This window comes from Passer montanus, unplaced genomic scaffold (genome assembly GCF_014805655.1).
Source record: "Passer montanus isolate IOZ18808 unplaced genomic scaffold, ASM1480565v1 scaffold174, whole genome shotgun sequence".
NCBI classification, from domain to species: domain Eukaryota; kingdom Metazoa; phylum Chordata; class Aves; order Passeriformes; family Passeridae; genus Passer; species Passer montanus.
In genome coordinates, this window is record NW_024364715.1 from 598,313 (window position 1) to 621,659 (window position 23,347).

General features: G+C 53.8%; 2 protein-coding genes across 3 annotated transcripts; one reads left to right on the forward strand and one right to left on the reverse strand.

Moving 5' to 3' along the window:
• Positions 1-312: 312 nt before the first annotated feature.
• LOC120500036 (histidine--tRNA ligase, cytoplasmic-like) lies at positions 313-5,505 on the reverse strand. Of its 2 annotated transcripts, none has more exons than XM_039704389.1 (12): positions 5,297-5,505; positions 5,098-5,217; positions 4,686-4,781; positions 3,746-3,871; positions 3,493-3,600; positions 2,951-3,049; positions 2,549-2,642; positions 2,236-2,363; positions 1,909-2,151; positions 1,116-1,232; positions 661-807; positions 313-454 (listed from the first exon to the last, which is right to left on the reverse strand). In XM_039704389.1, the coding sequence occupies exons 1-12, from the start codon at positions 5,465-5,467 to the stop codon at positions 398-400; spliced, it is 1,506 nt and encodes a 501-aa protein (XP_039560323.1). In that variant the 5' UTR covers positions 5,468-5,505; the 3' UTR covers positions 313-397. The 2 variants fall into 2 exon arrangements, with proteins under 2 accessions (XP_039560323.1, XP_039560322.1); XM_039704388.1 differs by having other exon boundaries at positions 5,065-5,217.
• A 22-nt stretch (positions 5,506-5,527) lies between these two features.
• On the forward strand, positions 5,528-16,000 carry ZMAT2 (zinc finger matrin-type 2). Its single transcript, XM_039704391.1, has 6 exons — positions 5,528-5,593; positions 9,491-9,584; positions 10,025-10,148; positions 11,185-11,258; positions 12,984-13,129; positions 14,572-16,000. Exons 1-6 carry the CDS (start codon positions 5,576-5,578, stop codon positions 14,713-14,715), a joined length of 600 nt encoding a protein of 199 aa, XP_039560325.1. The 5' UTR covers positions 5,528-5,575; the 3' UTR covers positions 14,716-16,000.
• The last annotated feature ends 7,347 nt before the right edge of the window (positions 16,001-23,347 follow it).

The following is a 23,347-nucleotide window of genomic DNA, read 5'->3' on the forward strand; positions in this document are numbered from 1 at the left end:
GGCCCCGCTGCCCCAATGGGGCGGGGGTGCCCTTCCACTGCCCCAGCCTGAGCTGGCCGGTGCCCAACACACCACGGATTCCCCCTCCCAAACCCGGATTCCACGTGCTCCTGCTTGAGCTTCACCGCATCCACCTGTGCCACCACCCCCTACAGTGACAGGAATGGCTGTACAGGGACTGCAGCATTAGGAACCCACAAACTTGGCCTTCAGAGAAGCTAACCAGGAGGTTAACCTGGTGACTGCACCGTCCATAGCCTTTAAAACCGTCCTGCTCCTCAGTTCTCACTGCCCGAGCCGAGGCAATGAGCCTCAGGGCAGTGGATGTCCCCAGACCGCAGCTGCAGGGCTCCAGTGGTGCAGCAGCTCTGCCAAGCAGCTCCAGCCAGGGAAGTCCTCAGGGCTCCAGCCTTCTCCTGATCTCATCAATAAGCTTTTCTCTGGGGATATCAACCTACAAAGCAAACAGAGCAGCAGTAGAGAAGAGCACTTTTAAGGACTAGTGAGGATACCAACGCAGTTTGTGACTGGTTTTCTGGAGTCACCCAATAGATTTGTGTTATGGCCTCCCAAAGTAACACTGAGAGAAAACCCAGTGCTCTTCAGTGACCTCCAGAGTCTGGAAGTACTTTAAAACCTGGTGTAAAAGGGCATTCTCACCTCCTTTCTTGTTGCAACATCTCGCAGCTTGACAACTCCATCTGCCAGCTCCTGCTCTCCCACAATGGCAGCAAGGGGGATCCCTGTGTCCTCACAATACTGCAGCTGCTTCAGCAACTTAGGATCCTTCTTGTACAGCATCTCTGCCTAGGAGGGAATGGGAAGGGTGAACCACTAACCCAACTTTGCCCTGATGGATACTGCAAAAAAGCACCAAAACCAAACTCTGCAGCAATCACTTCACTGCTCTGGGCTGTTCTTCTCTGCCTGCCCAGATCTAAAGGTTGGACTTGATGATCTTAGAGGTCATTTTCAACCTGAATGACCCTCTGAGCTCAGACAGGCCCAGATCTTGAGAGACACACAACTAATGGAGTTGGTCTGCTGTGCTACAGCTCCCTTCAGGCTCTCTCTCCCTTACCTCTGACACTGCCAAGCCCAAGTCATTCCCTTACCTTGATCCCTGCATCCCACAGCTCGGAGATGAGCTTCATTCTGGCAGCAAGCAGGTGTTTCTGAGGTGTAGCCACCAGCACTTGGGTCTCAGTTGTTCGAAGTTTCTCCCCAGAAGCCTGAAGGGACAGACAAGGGACATTGATGGGAGTGACTCCGTGGGAATCTGCAGCTCCCAACACCTCACCTCATCTATCTTAACTCAGTCAGTGACAACCTGGGCACCTTTAATGAGCCCCTCAGAGATTCTGCATTGTGTCACACTACTTAATTGTGTGCTGCTGTTCCTCGGGGACCCTGGCCAACCTCCTGGACAGCTTCCCAATGTCTCCTTTGATTCTTCAGGTACAAACACATTGCCTAAGCTTCACTTGCACAGAATCACAGGCTTGGAACCAAACACAAAATGATGAATCTCCACAGAGGCTTTCCTGGGTTTATTAGAGTGAATTCAGAGCTGTTACCAAATTCATTGCTTCAAAATCCCCAGGACAGAAAACTTCAGAGGCAAAACACAAGAATAAAGCGACTGGGGCACAAAGCTCAGAGTCAAGCCCAGAGCTCCAGGCTGTCTCTAACACTTCCTTGACATCTCCTAAGGAATGCTGCCCTCAGCTGCCCACACCTGCATCCTGACAGGCTGCATGAAAGGTCTCTTGTCTTCTGTGTGTCAATATTTAGGCATGGGAAGCGCCACCCCAAAATTATTTTCCCTTGAGTACTGTGGAGCTGGAGAATAATAAACAATATTTTGCTTCCAAGAGGCTTCCCCAATGCACTGCCTGCATCACCTACCTCCAGTCTCTGTTCCAGGATGGAGAAGATGCGCTCGATGCCGATGCTGACCCCCACACAGGGCACCTTGCGGCCCTTGGCATCAAACATGCCCACCAGCCCGTCATAGCGGCCGCCCCCGGCCACGCTCCCAACGCTGACCGGCTCCTCCACGTGCTCGTTCTCCTGCTGCAGCAGCACAGCCTCAAAGATCACCCCCGTGTAATAGTCCAGGCCCCGCGCCAGGCTCAGGTCGAAGGAGATCTGCAGGGCACAAGGGCGGCCCCGTCACCGCCCGCTCGCCAGGGCCCGCCCGGGCAGCGCCCCTCCTGCCCCACACCTCCTCACCTTCCCGGTGATGCCAAACAGGGTCAGGTACTCAAACAGCAGCTTCATGTCCCCCAGCCCTTCCTTGGCCACCTTGTTCTGGGACAGCTTTGGGTCCTGCAGAAGCTGCTCGATCAGCTCCAGCCCACCTGTGGGGACCAGCCGTGCCTCAGCTGTGCCAGGCCAGCAGCGCCCGGCGCGGCGGCCCCGGCCAGCCAGCTCTGTGCCCTGCACCTTCCATCCCCAGCCCAGAACAGGGCCCAGCCAGGTGTGTGCCCTGCACCTTCCATCCCCAGCCCAGAACAGGGCCAAGGGCAGCACCCGTGGTGCTCACCGTGGAGCTGCACATACTCCCCGATGCGATCCGCAGCCTCGGGAGAGAGCCCCTTCTCTCCCACCATCTCACTCCTCACTTCTTCCCATGGCACCTGTGAGGGGAGAGCAGGGCATCAATTGCTGCAGGACATTGTCCTCACCCACTGCCTCCATCAGCCCACATGTGCACAGCTGTGTGGAACAACAGTCAGCAATCTCACTAACCATGCCTCTCTCTCACAAGAATTTTTAACAAATCACCAGGCTTTATTCTTAACCAGGCCCAAGAACTCCTCAAATCCTTTACAGACCCAAACTCAGGTGCTGTGAAACTCTTCTCAATAAGAACAGCCATAACACTGCCCAGCTTATGACATTCATCCCACGACCAGAAGCGTCTCCCCATGAGCCCAATGCTGACCTTGTCCAGCTTGTCCACGGTGCAGCAGGCAGGTATGAACTTGCTCTCTGGAACACCACAGACAGCAAACACACCATTCAAAATCCGACGGTCATTGACCTGGGGGAGGGAGAGGCACACTTACCTCAGGGGCACCCTCTGATGTCATTTATTTTCTTCCTAGTGTGTGGGAAGCTGCAGCTATTGGCATTTCTTCATGCCTTTCCCCCCGCACCCAAATTCCATGGGAAGAGAAGGTGTAGAGGTATGAAAACCTCTGCACCCTGTGACTATATGGATTGAGTCAGCAACAGGAATTCTGCAGATTGCGGGTAGTCCTGGAGAGAACTCTGCTGACTGCAGCCTCAAAGGAACTCCTGGTATTCCCAGCTTAAGGCATGCCCAAGCTGAGGTCCAGCCTTTGCATATACACCATGAGGAGGCAGAGACGTGGGATGAACTTCTGGGTCAAGCCTTAGAGTAGGAGCAGGTGCTACTGTGTAAAACCACAGAACAATGACCACTGCTTTCCACCATGGCACAGAGAACCCAGCCAGTCTCACCTTGATGACAAAGTCCCCGAGCTGCAGGTCACTCAGGATCTCGTGCACGATCTTCAGGCACTCGGCATCGGGAATCATCGGGTCAAACTGACCGGCGATGTCAAAGTCCTGGGGGCAGAAGAAGTGATGGGAGCTCCTGGCAGAGCCAGGGGGGGCCTTAGCCAGGCACACCCTGCTGCTCTGCAGCAGATGGAGTGGGAAAACCCTGCTGGCCTCGTGGCTTTGGTGGCAGCACTGGCTCCACAACACTCACGCACTGGTAGAACTCGCGGTAGCGGCCGCGCGTGGTGGCCGGGTTGTCCCTCCTGTACACCTTGGCGACGTGGTAGCGCTTCATCTTGGTGATCTTGTTCATGGCCAGGTAGCGGGCAAAGGGCACCTGGGCCCCAGGAGTTAAGGATGGCAACGTGGAGATCCCCAGAGCTGTAGAAGCTGAACCCCAAAGCCTCCCATTGCCCCTTCCCTTTGCCAGCCGCTTCCCAACTTTTTCACAATCATGGTGAGATTCTTGGGGTGTCCTGTGCAGGGTCACGAGCTGGACTTCAACAGTTCTTGCAGGTACCTTCCAACTTGTGATTCTCTATAACTGCATGACCTCTGGGGAGATCATCCCCCAGGCTAAGGATGAGTACAATGAACCACCAGAGCTCCTTCAACACTGGGACAGCTCCATTTCCTCCTCCAGACCCACTGTGTGACAATGTCACATACACAAGGGCACCCTCTTATCATTCCACCCTCTCACAGTGGGATCAGTGGGAATTCAGTGCATGGCACAGCTACATGGACATTGAAGGAAAGAGATTTTGGTGAAATGTGGAGGTTAAGAAGGCCTGGGATGGACACCTGCAGCAAACACCTTTCCAGGTGGCACTAGCAAGGTGGGATGGGCACAGCAGAGGTGGGGACTGTAAGTGTGAGGAGATACAACCAGTACAGTGGAGCATACTGGTGCACGTCCACAGCAGGAAGGGACTTTGCTGTGGGCCTGGCTGGGAGATGGTGTGGAACAATGACAGCCAGACCAGCAGGGATGGCCAAGGGGGCTGCCACCACCCCAATGGGACCTGCAGGCAGGGCAGGGTAAGAGCGATCCCTCCAGGCAGAGGTGGCCACTACCTTGGTCTGCCACAATCCTCTCAGAGTGCCACCATCCCCTCAGGGTGCCACCAGCCCTCGGGAGCACAGGATACGGTGAGGTCGTAGCGCAGGGCCAGCAGCTCCCCTCCCTGGTCCTGCAGCTCGTAGATGAGCTTCGCTCCCTCCCCATACTTCCCCACCAGCGTCTCCTGGGGAGGGACAAAGGGGCTGGTGACGGGTGGCTCTGGGCTGAAGGGTCCCCCGAGATGGGGCACAGAGCAGGGTCCCCACGAACCGGGCATCACACACAAACCCCTTCGGACCCAAGCCCACCTCCCCGTGCCCCCAAAAAGAACCAGGAGTGACTGCCCAGCTGCCCTGCCCGCCTGGCCATGCCCCGCACGGAGCGCGCTCCCAAGCCCCGGGCCGCTCCCCGGTCCCCCAGGAGGGACGGAGGGGCCCCGCAGCCCCCGGGGCGGGTCCGCTCCGCACCCAAGGGCGAAGGGAGCTCCGGGCGCGCCTCACCCGCAGCTCCAGCGCGGGGGTGTCGATGGCGGCCGCGCCGTGCCGCTTGAAGCAGGACACCACGGCGCTCACCAGCCGCTCACGGAGCGCCGCCTGCGCCGGCGGGTGGTCGCGGGTGCCCTGCCGGGACACAGAGCGGCCGTCAGCGGCAAGGGCGCGGGGACACACCCGCTACCACCGGAGCCGCTCCCGCCTTTACCTTGGGTGTCTTCAGCACCGGCAGCCGCTCGCCGCCCGCCGCCGCCGCCCGCACCTGCCGGGACAGGGCTCCGCGCTCACCGGCCGGCAGCCGGGACCGGGCGAAGCTGCCGCGGCTGCCGGCGAGGCAGAGCGGGCCGAGGCCCGGCAGGCAGCGGCCGAGGCGCAGCATGGCCGGCACCGGGACACCGGGGCACCGGGGCGCCGTCACGTGACCGCGCGGGCGGCCGCGCTTTACGGCGCCGCGCGACAGCTGCCGGTGCTGTGCCCTGGGCTCGCCATGGCGTCGGGCAGCGGGGTAGGTGCTGCCGCCGGGGCTGCCCTCGCAGCGCGGCTGCCCTCGCAGCGAGGCCTGCCGGCCGCTCGGCCGCCCCCGCTGCTCCTACCGGGCTTGGCGGCGCCGGGGGCGCGGGGGTTTGTGGGGTGGGAGCGGGCTCGTCCCTGCTCTGTACAGCTCTGTGTGGGGGCGGTGGGAGGTTAGCGTTCTCCTGGGACCTTCAGGGCTGGGAGCGGGGTGGCCCCGGCGCGATCCCCCCACGGTGGAGTCCCTGGAGGTGTTTGAGGCACGGAACGGGGCACTCGGAGCCCTCGTCCGGGTCACACGGACGTGCTGGGCCACAGGCTGGACTCGATCATCTCAGAGGACTTTTCCAAGCCGTGGTTCTGTGATCCTCCCGTCCCAGGGCCGGACCTTGGCCTGTCCCAGCCGGGGAGCGTGAGGAGATGGAGCTGCCTCCGGGTGGAGGTGCCCACCCACCTCCAGCCCCCTGGGGGGACCCCCACCCAGCTGCAGGCTCTGGGCGACGGCTCGTGCAGGCAGCCCCTTCCCCTTCCCTTCCCCTTCCCTTCCCCTTCCCTTCCCTTCCCTTCCCTCCCCAGGGAAAGGGTCACCTTTTTCCTGGCCTGATGGAGAAACATCTCTGCAACTCCCTGACAGGAGGGTGCAGCCAGGTGTGGGCTGGGCTCTGCTCCCAGAGAACCAGCGACAGGATGAGAGGAAACAGCCTCAAAAGTTGCAGTAGGGGAGGTATAGTTGGAAATTAGGAGGAGATTTTTCCCAGAAAGGGCTGTCCAGCATTGGAAGGGGCTGTTCAGGGACGTGGTGGAGTCACCATCCCTGGAGGTGTTCAGGGACTGACCGGATTGTCACTCAGTGCTCTGGACTGGGTGACAAGGTGGGGATCTATCACAGCTTGGATTTGATGGTTCTGGAGGTTTTTTCAACCTAAATGATTCTGTGAGTGTTAAAATGGGATGGGTAAGGTAGGTGCTGCAGGTGTAGCCTGAGTGGAGAGCCAGGCTGTTGGCACACCTGCAGTGACATCCCAAAGCTGTCAGCAGCACGGGGCTGTGTTTTTGAGGGGTTTGGGCCCATCTTTCCTTCTTTGAAGCCACTTACTGAGAAGTGAGGCACTGGCACTGCCCAGAGCAGCTGTGGCTGCCCCATCCCTGGAAATGTTCAAGGCCAGGCTGAATGGAGCTTGGAGCAACCTGGGATAGTGGAAGGTGTCCCTGCCCATGGCAGGGGGTGGGACTGGCTGGTCTTCAAGGTTCCTTCCAATCCAGACCATTCCAGGATTGATTCCATGCAGTGCGGGAGGTCAGGAGCAGGATGTCTGCCTCTGAGGGAGGTGGGGCCTGTGGCTTATTGCCAGCTGCCAATTCCTGTTGGATTGAGCCTGGCTTGAGACTCCTGTGTTGTTTCACAGGCTCTGGTGCTGATGCTGAGCACACCATTGGTGTCCATCTCCAGGAGGCTGTGGGGCACTTCTGGTTATTAATCGTTGTTATTAATTTGGGAAGCATTCTCTGTCACCCAAAACAGCTCTGAGATAAAGATTTTGGGGGCTTGCAGCCCCCTTGCCTCCACCAGAGCAATTCAGAAACATCCCTTCAAATATTGTCCAACCAAGATCTTGTCACGCAGTTCAGTTTAATTCCTTTCCCCACGCCTGGATGAGGCAGATTGGTAAAAGAGCTGCAAAGACTATTTTCCTTTTATTGCAACAGGAGAGAGAAGCAGCTAATAAACCTCCCCCTCTGCAGGCTCCCACCAGCTACGATTTGTGATAATGCCTGGCATGCAGGAGAGTCTGGAAAATACCCCCAAACGTTAATTTACACTCAGTGATATTTTCTTTTCTTTTGCTCAGGGTGGTTAATAAAACCTGTTACGACATCCTTAAAGTGCTTAAGAAGCTCTGGGAATAAATGAGAATTTTTCTACGCCTCCCCAAGGCATTTTCATCCCTATCAGTAGTTGTTCGTTCCATTTGAAGGATTGCCAGAGGAGAGAACTTTAAATGGCTGTGCTGCTGCTGTAGCTCCAAATGGGATTTGTGTCCTTTGGATTGTGATTGGATTCTTGATTTGGCTGAACGGAGAAGGCGGTGGGGTGTGGGGTGAGGGGGGTCCTTCTCCCCCGGAGGTGTTTTTAAATACATCTTGTCCTTTCTTTAATGTGAAACTGAGAGGCTCTCCCTGCCATGCTGAGGGAAATGCAGCTCGATCCAAAGCAGGGTTATCTGCTCAGGAAATTCAGGGAGTGGCTGAGTGAAACCGTGACTGATGCCAGGTGTAGGGGCCTGAGCTGCAGATGGGGCAAATGCTGGGAAGAGCTTGAGCTGGGTTGGTCAGAGTGGATGTGAGTGGAATAGGAATTCCCCAATCACTTCTGCCCTCAGCATTGGGGACTGAGTGAAATCCACCCAAAAAAAAGAAGTCTTTGGTTTCTTCAATACCAGCTTCACCTGATTTCATCCTTGCCTGAATTCATCTTCATGCACATGCTGTGTCCAGCTCCTGTGCCCCAGCACAGGAGAGGCATGAACATGTTGGAGTGAGCCCAGAGGAGGCCATGGATGTGCTCCAAGGGCTGCTGCCCCTCTGCTCTGGAGACAGAGAGCTGGGGCTATTCAGCCTGGGGTAGACTGAACACCAGTCTCTGTCCAGGGAGACCTTGGAGCACCTTTCAGTGCCTAAAGGGGCTCCAAGAGAGCTGGAGAAGGACTTTGAACAAGGGCATGGACTGACAGGACAGGGGGGAATGGCTTCCCACTCCCAGAGAATGGGGTTAGATTTACTACTGGGAAGAAATTCTTCCTTCTGTGGGTGATGAGGCCCTGGCACATGGTGCCAGAGAAGCTGTGACTGCCCCATCCCTGAAAGTGTTCAAGGCCAGGTTGGATGGGGCTTGGAGCAACCTGGGCTACTGGAAGGTGTCCCTGTCCATGGGGGGTGTGGAACAAGATGATCTTTAGGGTCCCTTCAACCCAAACCATTCCAACCCAGAGGGGTGTGGAACAAGATGATCTTTAGGGTCCCTTCAACCCAAACCATTCCAGGATTTTATCCTGTCACTGCCAGACAGTTCTGTGGAGCTCCCAAAGGGCCAGCATGCCTTGGAGGTGTTTCTGCCCTTTTAAAGTATCCTGTCACTGCCAGATAGTTCTGTGGAGCTCCCAAAGGGCCAGCATGCCTTGGGAGGTGTTTCTGCCCTTTTCTATGTGAAGCTGCAGGAGGAGGACAGCAAAACCTGTGGATTTTGTACAGGTGCTTCCCTGGTACCTCCAAGCCCTGCCCTGACAGACAGGGTTTCAGAGCTTGTTCTGATTTGCTTGTACGTGTGCTCACTTGGAAATCCCACACTGTTGCCTGTGATTTCATGGCAAGCTCGGCACTTTGATGCCTGCAACACGTAGACACTGCTGAGAGCAGACAGGCACAGCCTTCCCTGCTCCTGCAGGGTAATCAGTCTCTGTAGCTCAGGCTGTGTTTGGAGCTTCCTTGTCTGACATTGCAGCTTGGATTCTTTTGGTTTCTGGAAGAAGGAGGTGCAATCTGCTGCTGTGTTTGTCAGGGGGCACTTCCCAGGTCTGAGATCCATCAGTTTCAATCCCATTTGAGTCTGATTTTTCAAGGCATAAGCCTGGATGATCATCTCAGGAGCTGTTAAGATCAACTCATTTCTTCTTTTAGTGCTCTGAAATTATTCTAGTAGTAGCTGGAGGCATGCTGAGAGTGATTATCTTAAACCACATCCATAATTCCTGAATGGAAAACGGAGGACAGGGGGATATAGTGTAATTCTCCTAATTTTCTGCACTGGCCTCACAGGCCAAGTGATTTTTCCTCTTTACCCTCTCAGAGGTGATCAGACTGTAATAAATGCTAATGAACTTTGTTTCCCTCCCAGACCAAGAACCTGGACTTCCGCCGGAAGTGGGACAAGGATGAGTACGAGAAACTCGCAGAGAAGCGGCTCACGGAGGAGAGAGAAAAGAAGGATGGTGAGCAGTGTGCTGGGTTGGCAGTGAGGCTCCCAAACCCTTGGAATTTGGGAGGGAGAGAGCAGCGGGAAGTTGAATCCCAAAGGGGAAGAGCTGGCTTACTCCTTCCCTTTCTTCTTTGTTTGCCACTCAGTATATTTTTTTGACAAAAGAAATTACTGAGAACCTTTCTAGGGGCTGACACTTCTTTGGGGAAGGAGGGGAACAATCAGTTGCTGGAAACAAGATCTCAGAATATGACTCAAGTCAGAACCTCAGAGATACCTGGTTCTAATAGGAACCAGGAAACAGTGAGGAGGAAATTCTATCCTTTACTGATTTAAAAACAAAGGTGCATTTTCTGCATGGATCAGGTAGTCCCAGATAGCCAGCAGGTCCCTCTGCACCAAGGGGAATATGAAATCCAGCATGTCAAGCTTGACCTTTGGTTTATGTTTTAGGCAAACCAGCTCAGCCTGTCAAAAGAGAACTTCTGCGGCACCGAGACTACAAAGTGGACCTGGAATCCAAGCTGGGGAAAACCATTGTCATCACCAAAACTACCCCTCAGTCTGAGATGGGAGGGTAGGTTGTGGTCTTTTTGAGGTCTCAGAGTCATGCTGGTTAGACTGGGAAGCTGTGACACAGCAGGGACCTCTCACAGGGCACCAGGAGCTGCTGTCCTTCTGTGTTTGGAGCCTGGGATGGTGGGGCTGCATTTTTCTACACCTAAACTGTTTCTCCTGGGGTGGCACATGGAACAGACCCAGCAGGCTGAGCCCCTTTGGACATTGTTCCTTGGTGTCAGTGTTGCCCACCTGTAGAACCAACAGAGGCAGATCTCTGCTGCCTGCTTGGGTCTTTAACCAGGCCTGCTTGCACTGAGACCAGGACTGCTGCTCGTTTGGGTCTGTGCACTGGGAATGGGAGAAACACCCAGACAGCTGTTCTTAGGAATGGTGTTTGGCCACTGTTTGTGTGAATCGTGTTCCACCAAAGTGTGAAAGGCTTCTGAGCTCACCCTAAGCCATCAAAAGCACAAAAAGAATGTGTTGAGTTTGTGTCACCTCAGGAGTGAACCTGTTAGTGTCTCCCTGGGCAGTAGTGCCAGGGAGATGTGCAGCCCTGACCAGCATCCAGGGATGGCAGTTTTTTCCCCTGACTTTTGCAGCAGCTCTTAAGGTGGACAGAAGGCACAGCTGTGCTCATCAGGGAGTTGCACTGTGAGGTGATGGGGATGGCAGCACTTTCTTTGCAGCCAGGTGAGAGGGCTGTGGAATGGAAACCTGGGCTGTGACCAGCCCTGCCTTGGGGGAGGGCAGTCTGTGTCACAAAGTCCATCCCACCCAGCAGGGTGTGGCTGGAAGGGGAAGATGCTGTGGCTGGTGTCTTGCAGAGCAGCTCAGAATTTGGTTTCTATCAGGTCAGAGGGGTGTTGGTATCAGGGTCAGTACCTCCATGGCAGCCCTGTCCATTGGGTGTGCCCTTGCCCTTGCTCTTCACTGGGGCTCTCTTGTCTTGCAGAAGTGTCCTGTGTCCCCAGTGACGTGCAGATTGTCTCTTCTGTGGGTTGAGCTTTGTGTCATGCTTTGGGGTTCATTTTTTCTGTCTCTCCTGACAGGTATTACTGTAATGTATGTGACTGTGTGGTGAAGGACTCCATCAATTTCTTGGATCACATCAATGGCAAAAAACGTAAGGACCATTTCTTTGCTTCATTGGAGGGTTGGTTGAGTTGGAGGGACTGTTCCTTTTGTGCATCATCCATGTCTGAGGGCTGAACACTTATCTATGGATCAAGGAGCTTAGGAGATCAGGATGTAGAAGATCATGAGAGCTGTGGAGGTGCTGCCCCTATCTCCTGACTCCTTCCAGAGTGCTAGACCATTTTAATGGAATAAGCCCAGCAGAAGCAGTGATTGGTGTTCTCTGGTTTGTGGACATATTTTCCCTGTCCATCCTGTCAATGCTGTGAGAAACCCAGGGTCAGAAAATTCTAGAATAGTTTGGGTTGGAAGGGACCCTCAGAGGTCATCTAGTCCACTCCCTAAATTGTGATATCTCCTCTAAGTCTGGAGAGAGGCCTTTTACAGCTCTGAAACTATAAAGATAAGTAAAAGACTTGGGACTGGCTTATTTTTGGATCAGAAACTTCTCTTTGTAGAGTCGAGTATAAAGCTCAGAACTGGCTGATGCCTGAGCTCCAGAGGATGGATCAGGGCTATACCCTCATTGATCTGACTGTGGATATTGCTTCTTGACATGTTCAGAGAGGAGGGAATATAGAGAAAGTAAAGGAGCAGCAGGACAGAACTGATACACTTTGCATGTTGTTCCTGCTCATGAAGGTATTTTTGGCTCCTTGTGGAAGTCAGAAAATCACCCCTTTACAAAAAGGCAGGGATGTGTGTGCTCTCAACCTGCACATGGGGCTGTTTGAGAGCAGGAGGCTCAGTAGAAACCTGAGAACTGGTTTTCTGTAGCTCAGAAAAGAAAACACTGTTTTAAAAACCTGTTCTTTTATGTGAATGGGAGGAAGGTGCTGACATGCCTTGTTTGACAGGTTGGGAGATAAGCAAAAAGTTCATAGGAGAATCTGGAATTAAAAATCCTGGCATGGCTGCATGGATGGGCATGAGCTGTAGGGTTGAACTGGGATTGGAAAGTGGCTGGTTGCACAGTACTTTAGTATATGAGTATGTCTGGGAACTTTTAAACCTGTGAGTAAATCTGGCTCAAACCTGCTTGTTCTTGGTAGCCCTTTTACTAATTCCTGGTGTGTAGTTTAAGCTTCCAAGTTTGTAGTTTAAGCTTCCCTGGGACAAACCTGTGCAGGGCTGCTGGAGTGAACAGTGGAGTGGATCCCCTCAGGAATGTGGGTTGGAAGCATTTCTGGGGGTGGCCCCATCAGCATAGGCTTACCCACAAGTGAAAAACTGTGAATCTGCTCTGAAGAGCCACTGAATCGGAGGCCTGACTTTATATTCTCTGCTTTAGCTGGGGATGTCCTGTGTAATCAGGATCTCTGAGTGCCACTCATGTCTTGTTTAGCATCGCCCACAGCTGAGAGATGCCAGCCTGTCAGTTTTATTCTAGCTCTTTTTTCAACACTCCAACCCTTTTTTATTCCACTGGTCCAAGATTAAATTTCCTGAGGCATCAGAGCAAATGACAGGGAGCATCCAAATAAGGAACCTTTAAAGAATAGACTGTGTTCTTGTTACAAGCAGTGTTTGGATTGTTGTGTGGGTTATGGTATCCCCCTAAAGCCCACCTCCCCACCCTAAGAAATCCTTAGTCTGGCCCTGGAAGGTGCTCTGAGGGGAGTGACAGACAGGAAGGTGGTGCTGTGCTGTTTAAATTGGGATCAGGGATGGAGACTTAGTGCAGAACACTGCTGATTCCACACGTGTTCTCCAGACCAGAGGAATCTGGGCATGTCCATGCGGGTGGAGCGTTCCACGCTGGACCAGGTGAAGAAACGCTTTGAGGTCAACAAGAAGAAGATGGAGGAGAAGCAGAAGGATTATGACTTTGAAGAGAGGATGAAGGAACTCCGTGAGGAGGTGAGTCTGGGCAAGAGCTGAGGAAGCAAAGCTCCCCAAAAACATGTTTTGGGAGGAAATCAATCCTGGTTCCTACTCTTGTTCCTCAGAAGCATTGTTCTTGGTAGCACGGGCTTCTCGTCTGCTCCTATGAATGGAGTTTGTTTTTCTGCTTTTGAAAAGTTTGTATTGCTCTCCCTAGAAACCCTTCCCCTCTTTCTGTGTGAGAATAACTTTTGGTGGTTCATATTTCCACTCAGAACAGGACAAGTCCATTTTTTGTCCCCCACTAGTTGTGTTGGAACTTGTGTGGTCTGGTAGCAGATCTGCATCTTCATCCATTATCTTCCACAGCTCTCAGGATTGCTGGAATCCCCTTCCACAAGGCACTTGCTTCTGTGTGGCCTCCCTGAGTGCAGAAGGGCTTTATGAACAGCATGCTGTGGTGCAGGATGAGTGAGAAGGTGATAAAAGACAGCAGATTTCTCTCAAACTGACACTCAGATGTTAGTAAACATAAAAATCAATTATTTGAAGACCCCATGAAGTTCTGACAGTTGAACAGCTTCTGTGGGTGCTTCTCTCTATCAGCAGCCACATAAACCAAGGTTACAAATCACTGCCTGTTTGAGTCTCCCTGCCCAAGCCCTGTGGGGTGCTCACAGAGCAGCCCTGTGCTCTGCTCTCGAGCAGGCTGTCATGCTGCTGAGCCCCATCCGTTTGGGGGACAGGAGGGAGGTGCCCTAGCAGCAAAGGGGATGCTGTGGGTTGAAAAGCAGCTGCCAGTCAATGGATGTCAAGAATTAAATCAGCAGCAAGTCCTGATGTAGCTTTCTCCAGGGCATGGCTGTGTTCAGGAGCACAGTGGTGGTGATGAGAATGGTGGGAGCAGTTGCTAAGCTGGGAGCTGAAGCCATGCTTCGGTGTCACCCAGTACAAACCTGGCTCTGCTCCAGGGCTCATGATCCTCACAGAGCAAAACACTTTGATTAGAGCAGCGCAAACTCTTTGATGCCAAAACCCCCCTCAAAGCTGCTCAGAGCCTCAGCTTCTGTTCCAGTGAGCAGCTGTCACTCTGCCAGGCTGAGAGCCAGCAGGCATCACAGTCACTGGCACAAAGCATTGGACAAGGCAATGGCCTCCTGCTTTCAAACCAGCTCCTTGTCTCAGCCTTGATTCCAGGCAAAACCTGTGATGTTTGCTCAGAAGAGGGAGTTTCATAATGCTTCATTTTGCCTATTTGTGTGTGTGTCTCTGCTCTTGGCCTGGGAAATGGGGTGGTCTGGATTCACTGGTGAACTTTCTCCTTGAAGACTGCAGGCCGGGATTTCTGCTGTTTATTTCCTCAGGCACAGCTTGGCTCCTGTGGGCAGGATTTGTGGTAATTGTGCAGTACCTGGTGTCTCAAAACTCCTTCAGCTCAGGAGGTGCAAATTGTTTTGCTGTTGTGTCCCTTGCTGCAGGAGGAGAAGGCCAAAGCCTACAAGAAGGAGAAGCAGAGAGAGAAGAAGAGGCGGGCAGAGGAAGATTTGACCTTTGAAGAGGATGATGAAATGGCAGCTGTGATGGGTTTCTCTGGTTTTGGCTCAACCAAAAAGAGCCACTGAACAGCTCTGGACTCTCCTCTTTCTCTAAACAGCTTGTTTTTACCCAGGGAACTCTGGATAACTCTTCAAAGACTTGATTGAGGACTTGTATGTAAATCTCCCAGTAGAAGTTGGCTGGAAGAGTTGAAAAGCGATTCCATACTCTACCTGTGCTGCAGATCAAGCTCTGCCTCTCATTAGCTTTCCTTCTCCTTCTGTGTCCTAGATCTGGCTGCTCTGTGGCCGTGTGTGTGCAGGGAAGTGCTCTGTTGGGTACATTTTTTTGTCAATAAAGTGCACATTCTGCACAGGTGGCCTGGTTCAGGATTAATCTAGTTGTCAGCCAGGCCCTACTTGTCACCCAAGCTGTGTTTGAGATGCTGGGAGGGATTCACTCGCTTTTAGGCTCATAATGAAGGAAATGTGCCACAGCAAGCAGTGTGAGAGGTGCATCTTTATGGCTTGTGCTGAGCAGAGCTGGTGGCTGCATGGAGTCTGGGTTGCTGAAACTTTGCTGTGTGTTTTATCTGCAAGGGAGACTTCCCTCCTTTTCTTTGTGTTTTAGCCCATAATTTCAGTATCTTTAAGGTAGGGGAGAAATTCCTCCCCATTACTGGTCTAGGATAGAGCCAATGAAAGAAAGGTGTGTACAATTTGCCAGAAATAAATGGAATGTTTTAATGGGCCCTTTGGTGGGGGTTTGATGCCTTCTTTATTTTGAGAGCTTTGAAGAGCTGCTGATATCTCCCAGCAGCACAGAGCTGGGGTGGCCTTCTGGGGACCCAGTGGTGGCAGAGGTGAGGTGTGTGCCTTCCTCTCCTGGCTCAGCTCCCAGCTGCCCTAGGCAGACCATTGCCATCATTCTTGGCTTTTTTAAGTAATTCTGGAGATGGGTGTAAGAATATGGAAGGGGAAGGGAGTTCAGGGCTGGGGACCTTCATTCCCATCAGGCAATCCAAGACAGGCTGGGCTGCATTCCAGATTTTACCAGCCTTAGTATATTAAGGGCCATTTTTTTCCTGTCTACTGCCTGTCAGTGTCTTTTCACCTCTACCTTCCCCTAAATCCACTTCATTTCTGCTTTTATTTACCTCAGTCAAACCTTGTGTGACTCATTTCCGTCTGCAGTTAGGATTTATATTTTGCATGGCTGGGTTTTCGTAGCTCTGTCTCGCTCTCCTCTCTCTTTTTATGTATATTGATGAAATCCTTGCGCTTGCCCTTCTCCGTGCTCGTATGAAATTTCCAGCCTGGGGAAGGCTGCAGTGTTTAGCCTGCTCTTTCTAATACATCTAGAACAAATCCTGTAATGTTGTGCTGCTGTTTTAATTCCTTAATCTTAGCCTGCTGACAGCTTCATTGCCTCAGGTCTTTCCGCTTCAATTCAGATTATAATCCCCGTTGAAGATGCTATTGAAATGATATATAGCCAGTCAGATACAGCTGTCCTTGGAGGTTTGACCCTTTTAACTTGGCAATCCTTTGACTTTGGCTCTCTGAGCACACGGGTGGGAGGGCGACTTTCATTCCAGCCACGTTCCCAGTGCTGTTCAGGCTGCAGCACGTGGCTCCGGCTGAATGGGAGAGCAGAGACGCTCGCGCCTTTGTGCCCTCCGGGGTGCGAAAGGGATGCTGCCATGGTTTCATGCACATTAAAAGTTTAGGATGTTTCAGAGAAGATTTAGCAGCAGCCATTTTATTCCAGCCACCAGCTTTGCAGACACCCAGCCCCTCAATGCCGCCGCTCAGCTGATGCTGCTGAGAAAGGGGCAGAGGCTGCCCCACATCCCCCACCTTTTCCAGCTTGTGTCCTTGGAGCCAATGACTGCTGTCTTGGTTTTCCCATGGTGTATCCTGATCTTCTTGTCCATCCTGGCACACCCAAGGGGTGAGGTGTGAAATGGGCAGCCCCACAGAAACCTTCCTGGGGTGGTGGTGAGGTTTGCACAGCCTCCTGCCACTGGGCCCTGCCTGTCCCTGCCTGCTCCTGGTCCCTGCAAGACAGGGAAGAAATCCCTCCACAGCGCAGTGCTTTCAATAACGAGATTCCTCTTTGGTGTAAAGCCTGTCATCCCCAAGCCCATCCCGAGGCCACCTGCACCCTGGGGGCCAAAGCCCCAGCCCCAGCTCCCCGTGCTGGGGCTGCTCGCACCGGGGGAGCGCAGCTCTTTGTCTCGGCAGCTTGCTGGGAGCAGTGGTGTGTGCAGCAGCAGATACAAGCTCCTGCTGGATTCCCAGCAGCGGGAGCTGCCTCTAGCCAAGGATGAAAAGCTGGTTTCATGGGAGGAAATAATATTTAGAGAAGAGACAGATAACATTCCCTGTACCAGCCATGTTAACTCTTTGCTCACACCACTGCTTAGCAAGGTGTTAACTCCTGGCTCTCAGCCCCCAATCTGGAGTAGTGGTTCTCCATGACTCCATTTGCTATCTCCATGTTGAATTTAAGGTGCTGGATGGGTCAGGACTTGGGGTTTTACTTGAAGAGAGAGAAGACCCAGCTCTGCAGTTCCCCTTCTTCTCCTCACCAGTGACCAAAGTGCTCAGTCCCTACTGGTTCTCATCAGCTCTTCCACAAGTAAAAACTGGGATCTGGTGGAGTAAGGAGAGATGTTTTGCATGGTTTGCTCATCCAGGCTGGGATGTCCTGCCTGTTCTCAATGTGAAAGTGCTTTGAGGTGCCTGGAGCCAGCTTGGTGCTTGTTCCCAGTGCCTGGGCAGAGGTGCAACTTCCTTGTGACCTGTGGCGTGGAGGACCTGGCAGAAGTCTGGGGACTGTGCTCATCTTGAGCCTTCCTCATCTCCATCCCACTAAATGTTCATGGCAGTGTTTGGAGAAGTACTCAGGCATCACAGCAGACCCCAGAAAAAACAAATCTGTCTTGCCACCTCCACTTCCCCTCTCCTGACATCTTCCCTGGCCTCATCCTGGGATGAAGGGCTGAGGCCTCATGGAGAGGCTGAGCACAAATACCCAGCTGCTCTTGTTTCTTTCTTTTCTGGGAAGCTTCTGGGCACTTCCTCAACCCCACCCTGTCCTGCTAAACCACCTTCCCCTCACTCTCTATGCATCCTGCTTGGGACTAGAGGAGCAGCAGCAGCATTCCCACTATCCCAGTAGGATGAGTGGGACCAGGGGCCTGAAGTGATTCTGGAGAAGGGTCCCAGCCTGGCCCTGTGTGGGCTAGCTGAATCATTCCCTGTGACTTTATTATCAGAAAGACCTGTTTTTTCAGCAATTTATTCCAGTTTAACATCCTGAAAGATTTAAGCTTGGCAGGAGCTCCAGTCCTCCCACTGCTCAGGCCACAAGCTACTGCTGCCCCAGTTAGGCAGGAGTTCCTGCCATTTGCCAGCGTTAAAGCTGAACAGCATCCATAGGCAATATCCCTGGAAATCCTGCCTCCTGCCTGGCTTTGACCTGGTGCAGTGGTGCTGGCAGCCTGTGCCACCAGCCCCTGCTCTGTGGAGGCTCCTGGGTGTCCCACGCTCCCATCAGTCCTGTCAGTGCTGTGGCACCATCCCACACAACTCCAGAGCCAGTATTCCTGCCCCCTGCCAGCTCTGTGGAGAGCTGTGTGCTGAGAGCCACCTGGATCAGTCAGTGCTTGGCCCAGTCTGCATCCTGTCCTGCCTTCTTGTGTGGGGCAACAAGGGGGAGAATCTGATCTCTGCAAGGGCAAAGGTTCAGACCCTGATTAGAGCTGGGGTTGCTGCAAAAGAGAACAGAAATCACAGGATCCTGGAATGGTTTGGGTTGGAAGGTGCCTTGGAGATCAGCCAGTTCCACCCCCCTGCCATGGGCAGGGACACCTTCCACTATCCCAGGTTGCTCCAAGCCCCATCCAGTCTGGCCTTGGGCACTTCCAGGGATGGAGCAGCCACAGCCTCTCTGGGCACTGGTTGAGGAAGGGGTGGGAGGCAGAGATAGGGTGAGATGAAGATGTATAGAGGGGAGAATCCCTGGGCTGGGAGGTATTTGCTTCCCATCGGGAGCTTGGGTGGGAATCTTGGATGATGGCTGTTGCAAAAAGGATCAAGCTGGGAACCAGGGACACCCACAGTGAGGTGGTGCTTGGCCCGGAGATTCTGGAGCTTGGGTGGGAATCTTGGTGGGAATCTTGGATGAATCAAGCTGGGAACCAGGGACACCCACAGTGAGGTGGTGCTTGGCCCGGAGACCTCGGCAAGCTGTGCCATACTCCACCCACCAAATTTCTGGGGCTGAGCCAGCTCAGGCCACAGATGGGGCCAAGAGGGAACAAGTAGGGCTCTGGAGTGTTCTAAACTGGGAGGAAGGAGACAACCCCAGTGCCCCCCATCCCTGTCAGGTCTGTGGCTGCATCCAGGTTGGGGGATTGCTGGATGGATGGTTTCTGCTGGGCTCAGTGTGGGGCTCTTGAACACAAGGGAGGTTTTGCTTTGTTGTAAGTGAAGTACAAAACCATCACCAGCCAGAGAACAAACAGCTCCAGGCTGGAGAGGGAGCAGGGAGAGGGAGATGGGGAGGAGCAGGGGGAGCATGGGGACAGGCCATCCGCAGGAGGTTTTTCAGGGACTTGTGATCTCAGAGCAGATTTCTGCTGTTGGCTGCACACCAGTGGCACCATTTCACCAACTCATGCGTGCCTCCCCATGGCCAGCTCCGCAGTGCTGAGCGCCTCGGGGGGGTCAGGGCCGCTCTGCGGAGGGCTGCGGGAATATGGTCCCTGCTCGGAGAGCGTGTGATCTGCCAGGCAGCCGGGAGCCCCGGGGACACTGCCATGCCTTTGTTCCTCCTTCTCTTTCTTTTCCACCTTCAGATTTTTTTTCCCTCTGCTTCCAGCTGCGTATGCAGCACTCCCCCCCCCCGTTTCCACCCACAGTTCCTGTCTTGATTTTCCTTCCCCTCTACAAATATGTGTTCCTTAGGCTTCTTCTCCTCCCTGCTCAGCTCCCCCCATCAGTGTTGCCTTCCCAAACTTCTTTTTATTTTCCCTTCTCCCTGTTTTCCCACAGGCCCACTTCATTCCTTCCCCTTCCTGCTTCTCTCCCCTTCCCTCCAGCCTCTCGGGCTCCCGTTCACTCGCTCCGTCTCCCCTTCTCTGACAGTTTGGGGGAAATCTGTCTGTGTCAACACAGAAATTCCATTATTTATTGGCTGAGTGGAGCAGGGTCCTACACTCATCTGTAATTGTCTCCAGATCAAAGCGGCTGCTGATGGCAGCTTTGCCTTCTCACAGCAGAACACCACCCCCAGCTTCCAGCTCCCCATCCTCCCGGGGGAGTCGGGTGCGTGTGCGTTGACACCCTCGATGACTGATCTCTCAGACAGAGAGGAAAGAAGTAGGGCTGGTGGGGGAGAAAAGGGAGGCCTGGAGCATCTGCAAAGCTCCCTGGAGAAGATGGAGATGGTGGGGTGTGTCTCAGGGAGACAAAGTCCCTGGCATGGGCCAGGGGAGAGTGGGAGGGTAGAGGTGGTCCCTATCCTGGAAATGGAGACAGAGAGATGAAGTGAAAGAAGGGACAGGGAAGCAGGAAACATCCCCATATCTGTCCAGGACTGGAAGAATTAAGTTTTAGTAATGGGGATAAAGGAGAACATGCCTTTTCATGCCTTTCCCTTCTGAAACCACCAACCTGTCCTAGGGATGTGGGACTTCGATGTGAACTGGAGGCGCACAGTTTTTGTTTGGGTGTTGATGCAAGATGTCTGTGGGGAGAGGAAACATCCACTCTGACTTCTGCCCCTTGGCCTCCTCACTGGGGTCCCAGCTTCAACATGACTGGAAGAGCTGCAGTGTTTTCTCTGCTGGAGGAGGTGAGGTCAATCAGAACCACTCTTCCCAGGCTGAGTCTTCCCACTTTAGCATGATACACTGGGGAACTTGGGAATCTTTTGTTTCATGTGGATCTGTACACACCAAAAGATATAGACACCATCAAAAGTCCTGACAGCTTGATCCCCTCTCACTGCCCAGTACATGAAGCTGTCAGGCTGAAGCCATGCTCTGCATTTCTTCTAAATGTCCAAAGCACTTCCTCCTGGTAACACCTCCCTGGCCCTACCAGCATTTCTCCTTTGGTTTCTTTCTCCACAGAGTTCAGGCAGTTTCACTTACACTTCTCCCTGTAAGGTACTGTTCCAAGCCTTAAATCAGTTTTTTAACCTTTCAGAACTTCAGGCACAAGAGTTGTGCATAATATTCCAACACCAGTCACACTGGTGCCTGACAGAGGAGAGCTGTCACCTCCTCTCTCACAAAGCTTCTGCTCTTCCCCCAGGCAATCATCACACTGTTGCCCACCTTTCTTTCCTGCCCACTGTTCCCTCTTCCTTCCCAGCAGAAAGGAGACATTTCCTCGGGACATTTTTAGGGAGACCCTCTGAGAGGATGCCCACAGCAAAGTGAGTAGTCCCAGCTCTCAGGATAATGGGGACACCTCTGCTTTTGCTTTGCATCCCAAGTCTGTTACATCAACTGGAACAAGACACCAGCCATGAGAGCAGCTCCTTTGGCAGCTTGGGTTTGCAAAAAACTCCCCCCGTCCAGAGCCAGAGGGGAGACTTGGCTTCCTGAGCTGCCATTGAAGTCTGTGTCCTACAGGGAGTCAGAACTGCTCCCTCAGAGGCTGAGCAGGACTGGGCCCCATGTCCTGAAAATGCTCAAAAGGAGGTGACAGCTAGAGAGGGTCTGCTCAGAGCTGAGCCTGTTTCAGTTTCCATCTGCCCCTGGCAAAGGGACTGGGGGAGTTGTCCCTGTGTGTGTCTGTGTGGGCCAGGAGAGCCAAGTGCCTTCTACCTTGACCTGGTCACCTCAGCGACACCTCCTCCCATAAAAACCCCCTGGAACTCCATGAATACATCATGCCTGGTGCAAAAGTTCTTCCTGCACTACTGCAGAGGAAGTGCAGGGTGGTAAACAGCGCCAGCACCTTGCACAGCAAAGCCCATGGACAAGGACTTCCAGTGGGAACAGAGTCCCAGCATCCCTCATTGCTCCATCCACCCCTGGGCACGGTACCTGTGAGAAGTGGCTCCTGACAAATCTGGGACCTGTGCTCTGGAAGCCTGGGCTCTCTGGGCAGCTCTTTCTCTTGCTTTGGTCACCTCTGCTCAGTGACTGGGACTTTGCAGGTTCACCGTGGTGTTGGGACATCTGGAGGACCCTCGGGCATCACTACTCAGAGCTAGATTTGGCAGCTCAGGAGGACCTCCAGGATGACAATCCCTGCCCCAGTCTGGTCCCTGTGACACCCTCATTATGAAGATTTTTTCCCTAAATGAGAATTTCCTTTCTCTACCTCATGCCCCTACTTCCTCACCCTGTCCCTGTGCACTTCTGAAAGGAGGTGGGCATGTGTCATATCCTGCATCCCAGCACACAAGGGCAGGCAGAGTGCCCACCAGCCCTGATAAACATGCCAAGATGGCCATCATCCCCTTCAGGGCATGGGTTTTCCTCCCAAGGGAAGGCAGGGAACCAAAGTTTTGAAGTGGAAGGAGCTCTGGTCAGGGCATCCTACTGCACAGAGCATTGTGGCTTCACAGACCGAATCCCCAGCAACCCCGGAGTGACTTCCCAGCTGCAGGGCCAGGGCTGCTTTCATTCCCACCAGGATAAACCCCCCCTTGCGCTGTGTTTGCCCTCTTGGGCGCCACAAACCGTAGCTGCTCCCGCTTGGGGCGAGGAGGGAGCAGCGCAGCCACATGCACGGCTGGGCAGGCGGGCGCCTGGGGAGCCGGGGGAGGGGCTGTGTGCTCTGGCAGGGACAGCGCTTCTTGCAGCCCCTTCTGCTGCCCCAGAACGCAGCAGGCAGGAAAATGGAGTGGCAGCGGTGGCTGGGCAAGGTTTAGTGCCCACAGGCAGCTGAGTGTTGTTCCCCCCCCACCCAGTCCTTTGCTCTCTGCGTGACTTTTCCAAGGCAGCTCAACCTGCGGCATCTCCTGCTGCATCCCACCCGGATCTCTCCGGCTGGCCTTGCCAAGGCACATCAGTGCTGACCTGCGGCAGCTGGCCACCCGCCCGCCTGTGCCAAGACATCTCAGAGAGACAGACCCCCTTCTAGCTTCCAGCATTTTCCAAAAACAGGCTTCTAGCCGCATCCTGATTCCCTACCCCGGGAGAAAAGGGCTGGCAGCTGAACACTCTTCTGCACCACAACAGGGGCCTTAAAATCTGTAGGGTATGAAGTGGGGTGTTAGTGGTGCGCTGTCCCCATTCCATCACCCCTATCCTGCTGCTCACCCTCCTCTGCTCTGTTCCCCCAAAAAAGGCTCTTCCTTGGATTCCTCACCCCTCTGCAGCACCCCCAGCCCAAGCCATTTCCTTCAGGAAAGGGATCTTTGGAACAAGTCTGTTCTCCTTAACCCCTCCCACACCCCCACCCCGTTTGACCTTGGTCCCCTGGAATCATGGGGTCTGGGAGGGGAGCTAGAAGAAACTACAAGGTCTGGGGAGAGGAGGAAAAGGAACAGGATGGGACTATCCTGTGATCTCCCTTAGGGGAGGGAAGCAAGGGGGGACACGACACGGTTCCCCCCCAGGGAAGCAGCGATGAAGATGTGCAGGGGTGGGGGGTGCATTACCAAGCACAGCTGGAGAAGGGCGGGAAGGACCGGGCAGGGCCTCGGGGGGGGCTCGGGTCCTGCCGGTGCACCTGGGGGAGCAGG

Bases quoted from the DNA above. Each gene is read 5' to 3' on its own strand.
- LOC120500036 (XM_039704388.1), bottom strand. From the start codon at position 5,467: ATGCTGCGCCTCGGCCGCTGCCTGCCGGGCCTCGGCCCGCTCTGCCTC. The intron at 808-1,115 runs GTAAGGGAATGA...ATTCCCTCCTAG, and splicing joins TGTGGGATGCAGGGATCAAG to GCAGAGATGCTGTACAAGAA. The intron at 455-660 runs GTGAGAATGCCC...TTTGCTTTGTAG, and splicing joins ATGTTGCAACAAGAAAGGAG to GTTGATATCCCCAGAGAAAA.
- ZMAT2 (XM_039704391.1), top strand. The intron at 9,585-10,024 runs GTGAGCAGTGTG...TTTATGTTTTAG, and splicing joins GGAGAGAGAAAAGAAGGATG to GCAAACCAGCTCAGCCTGTC. The intron at 11,259-12,983 runs GTAAGGACCATT...CGTGTTCTCCAG, and splicing joins TCACATCAATGGCAAAAAAC to ACCAGAGGAATCTGGGCATG.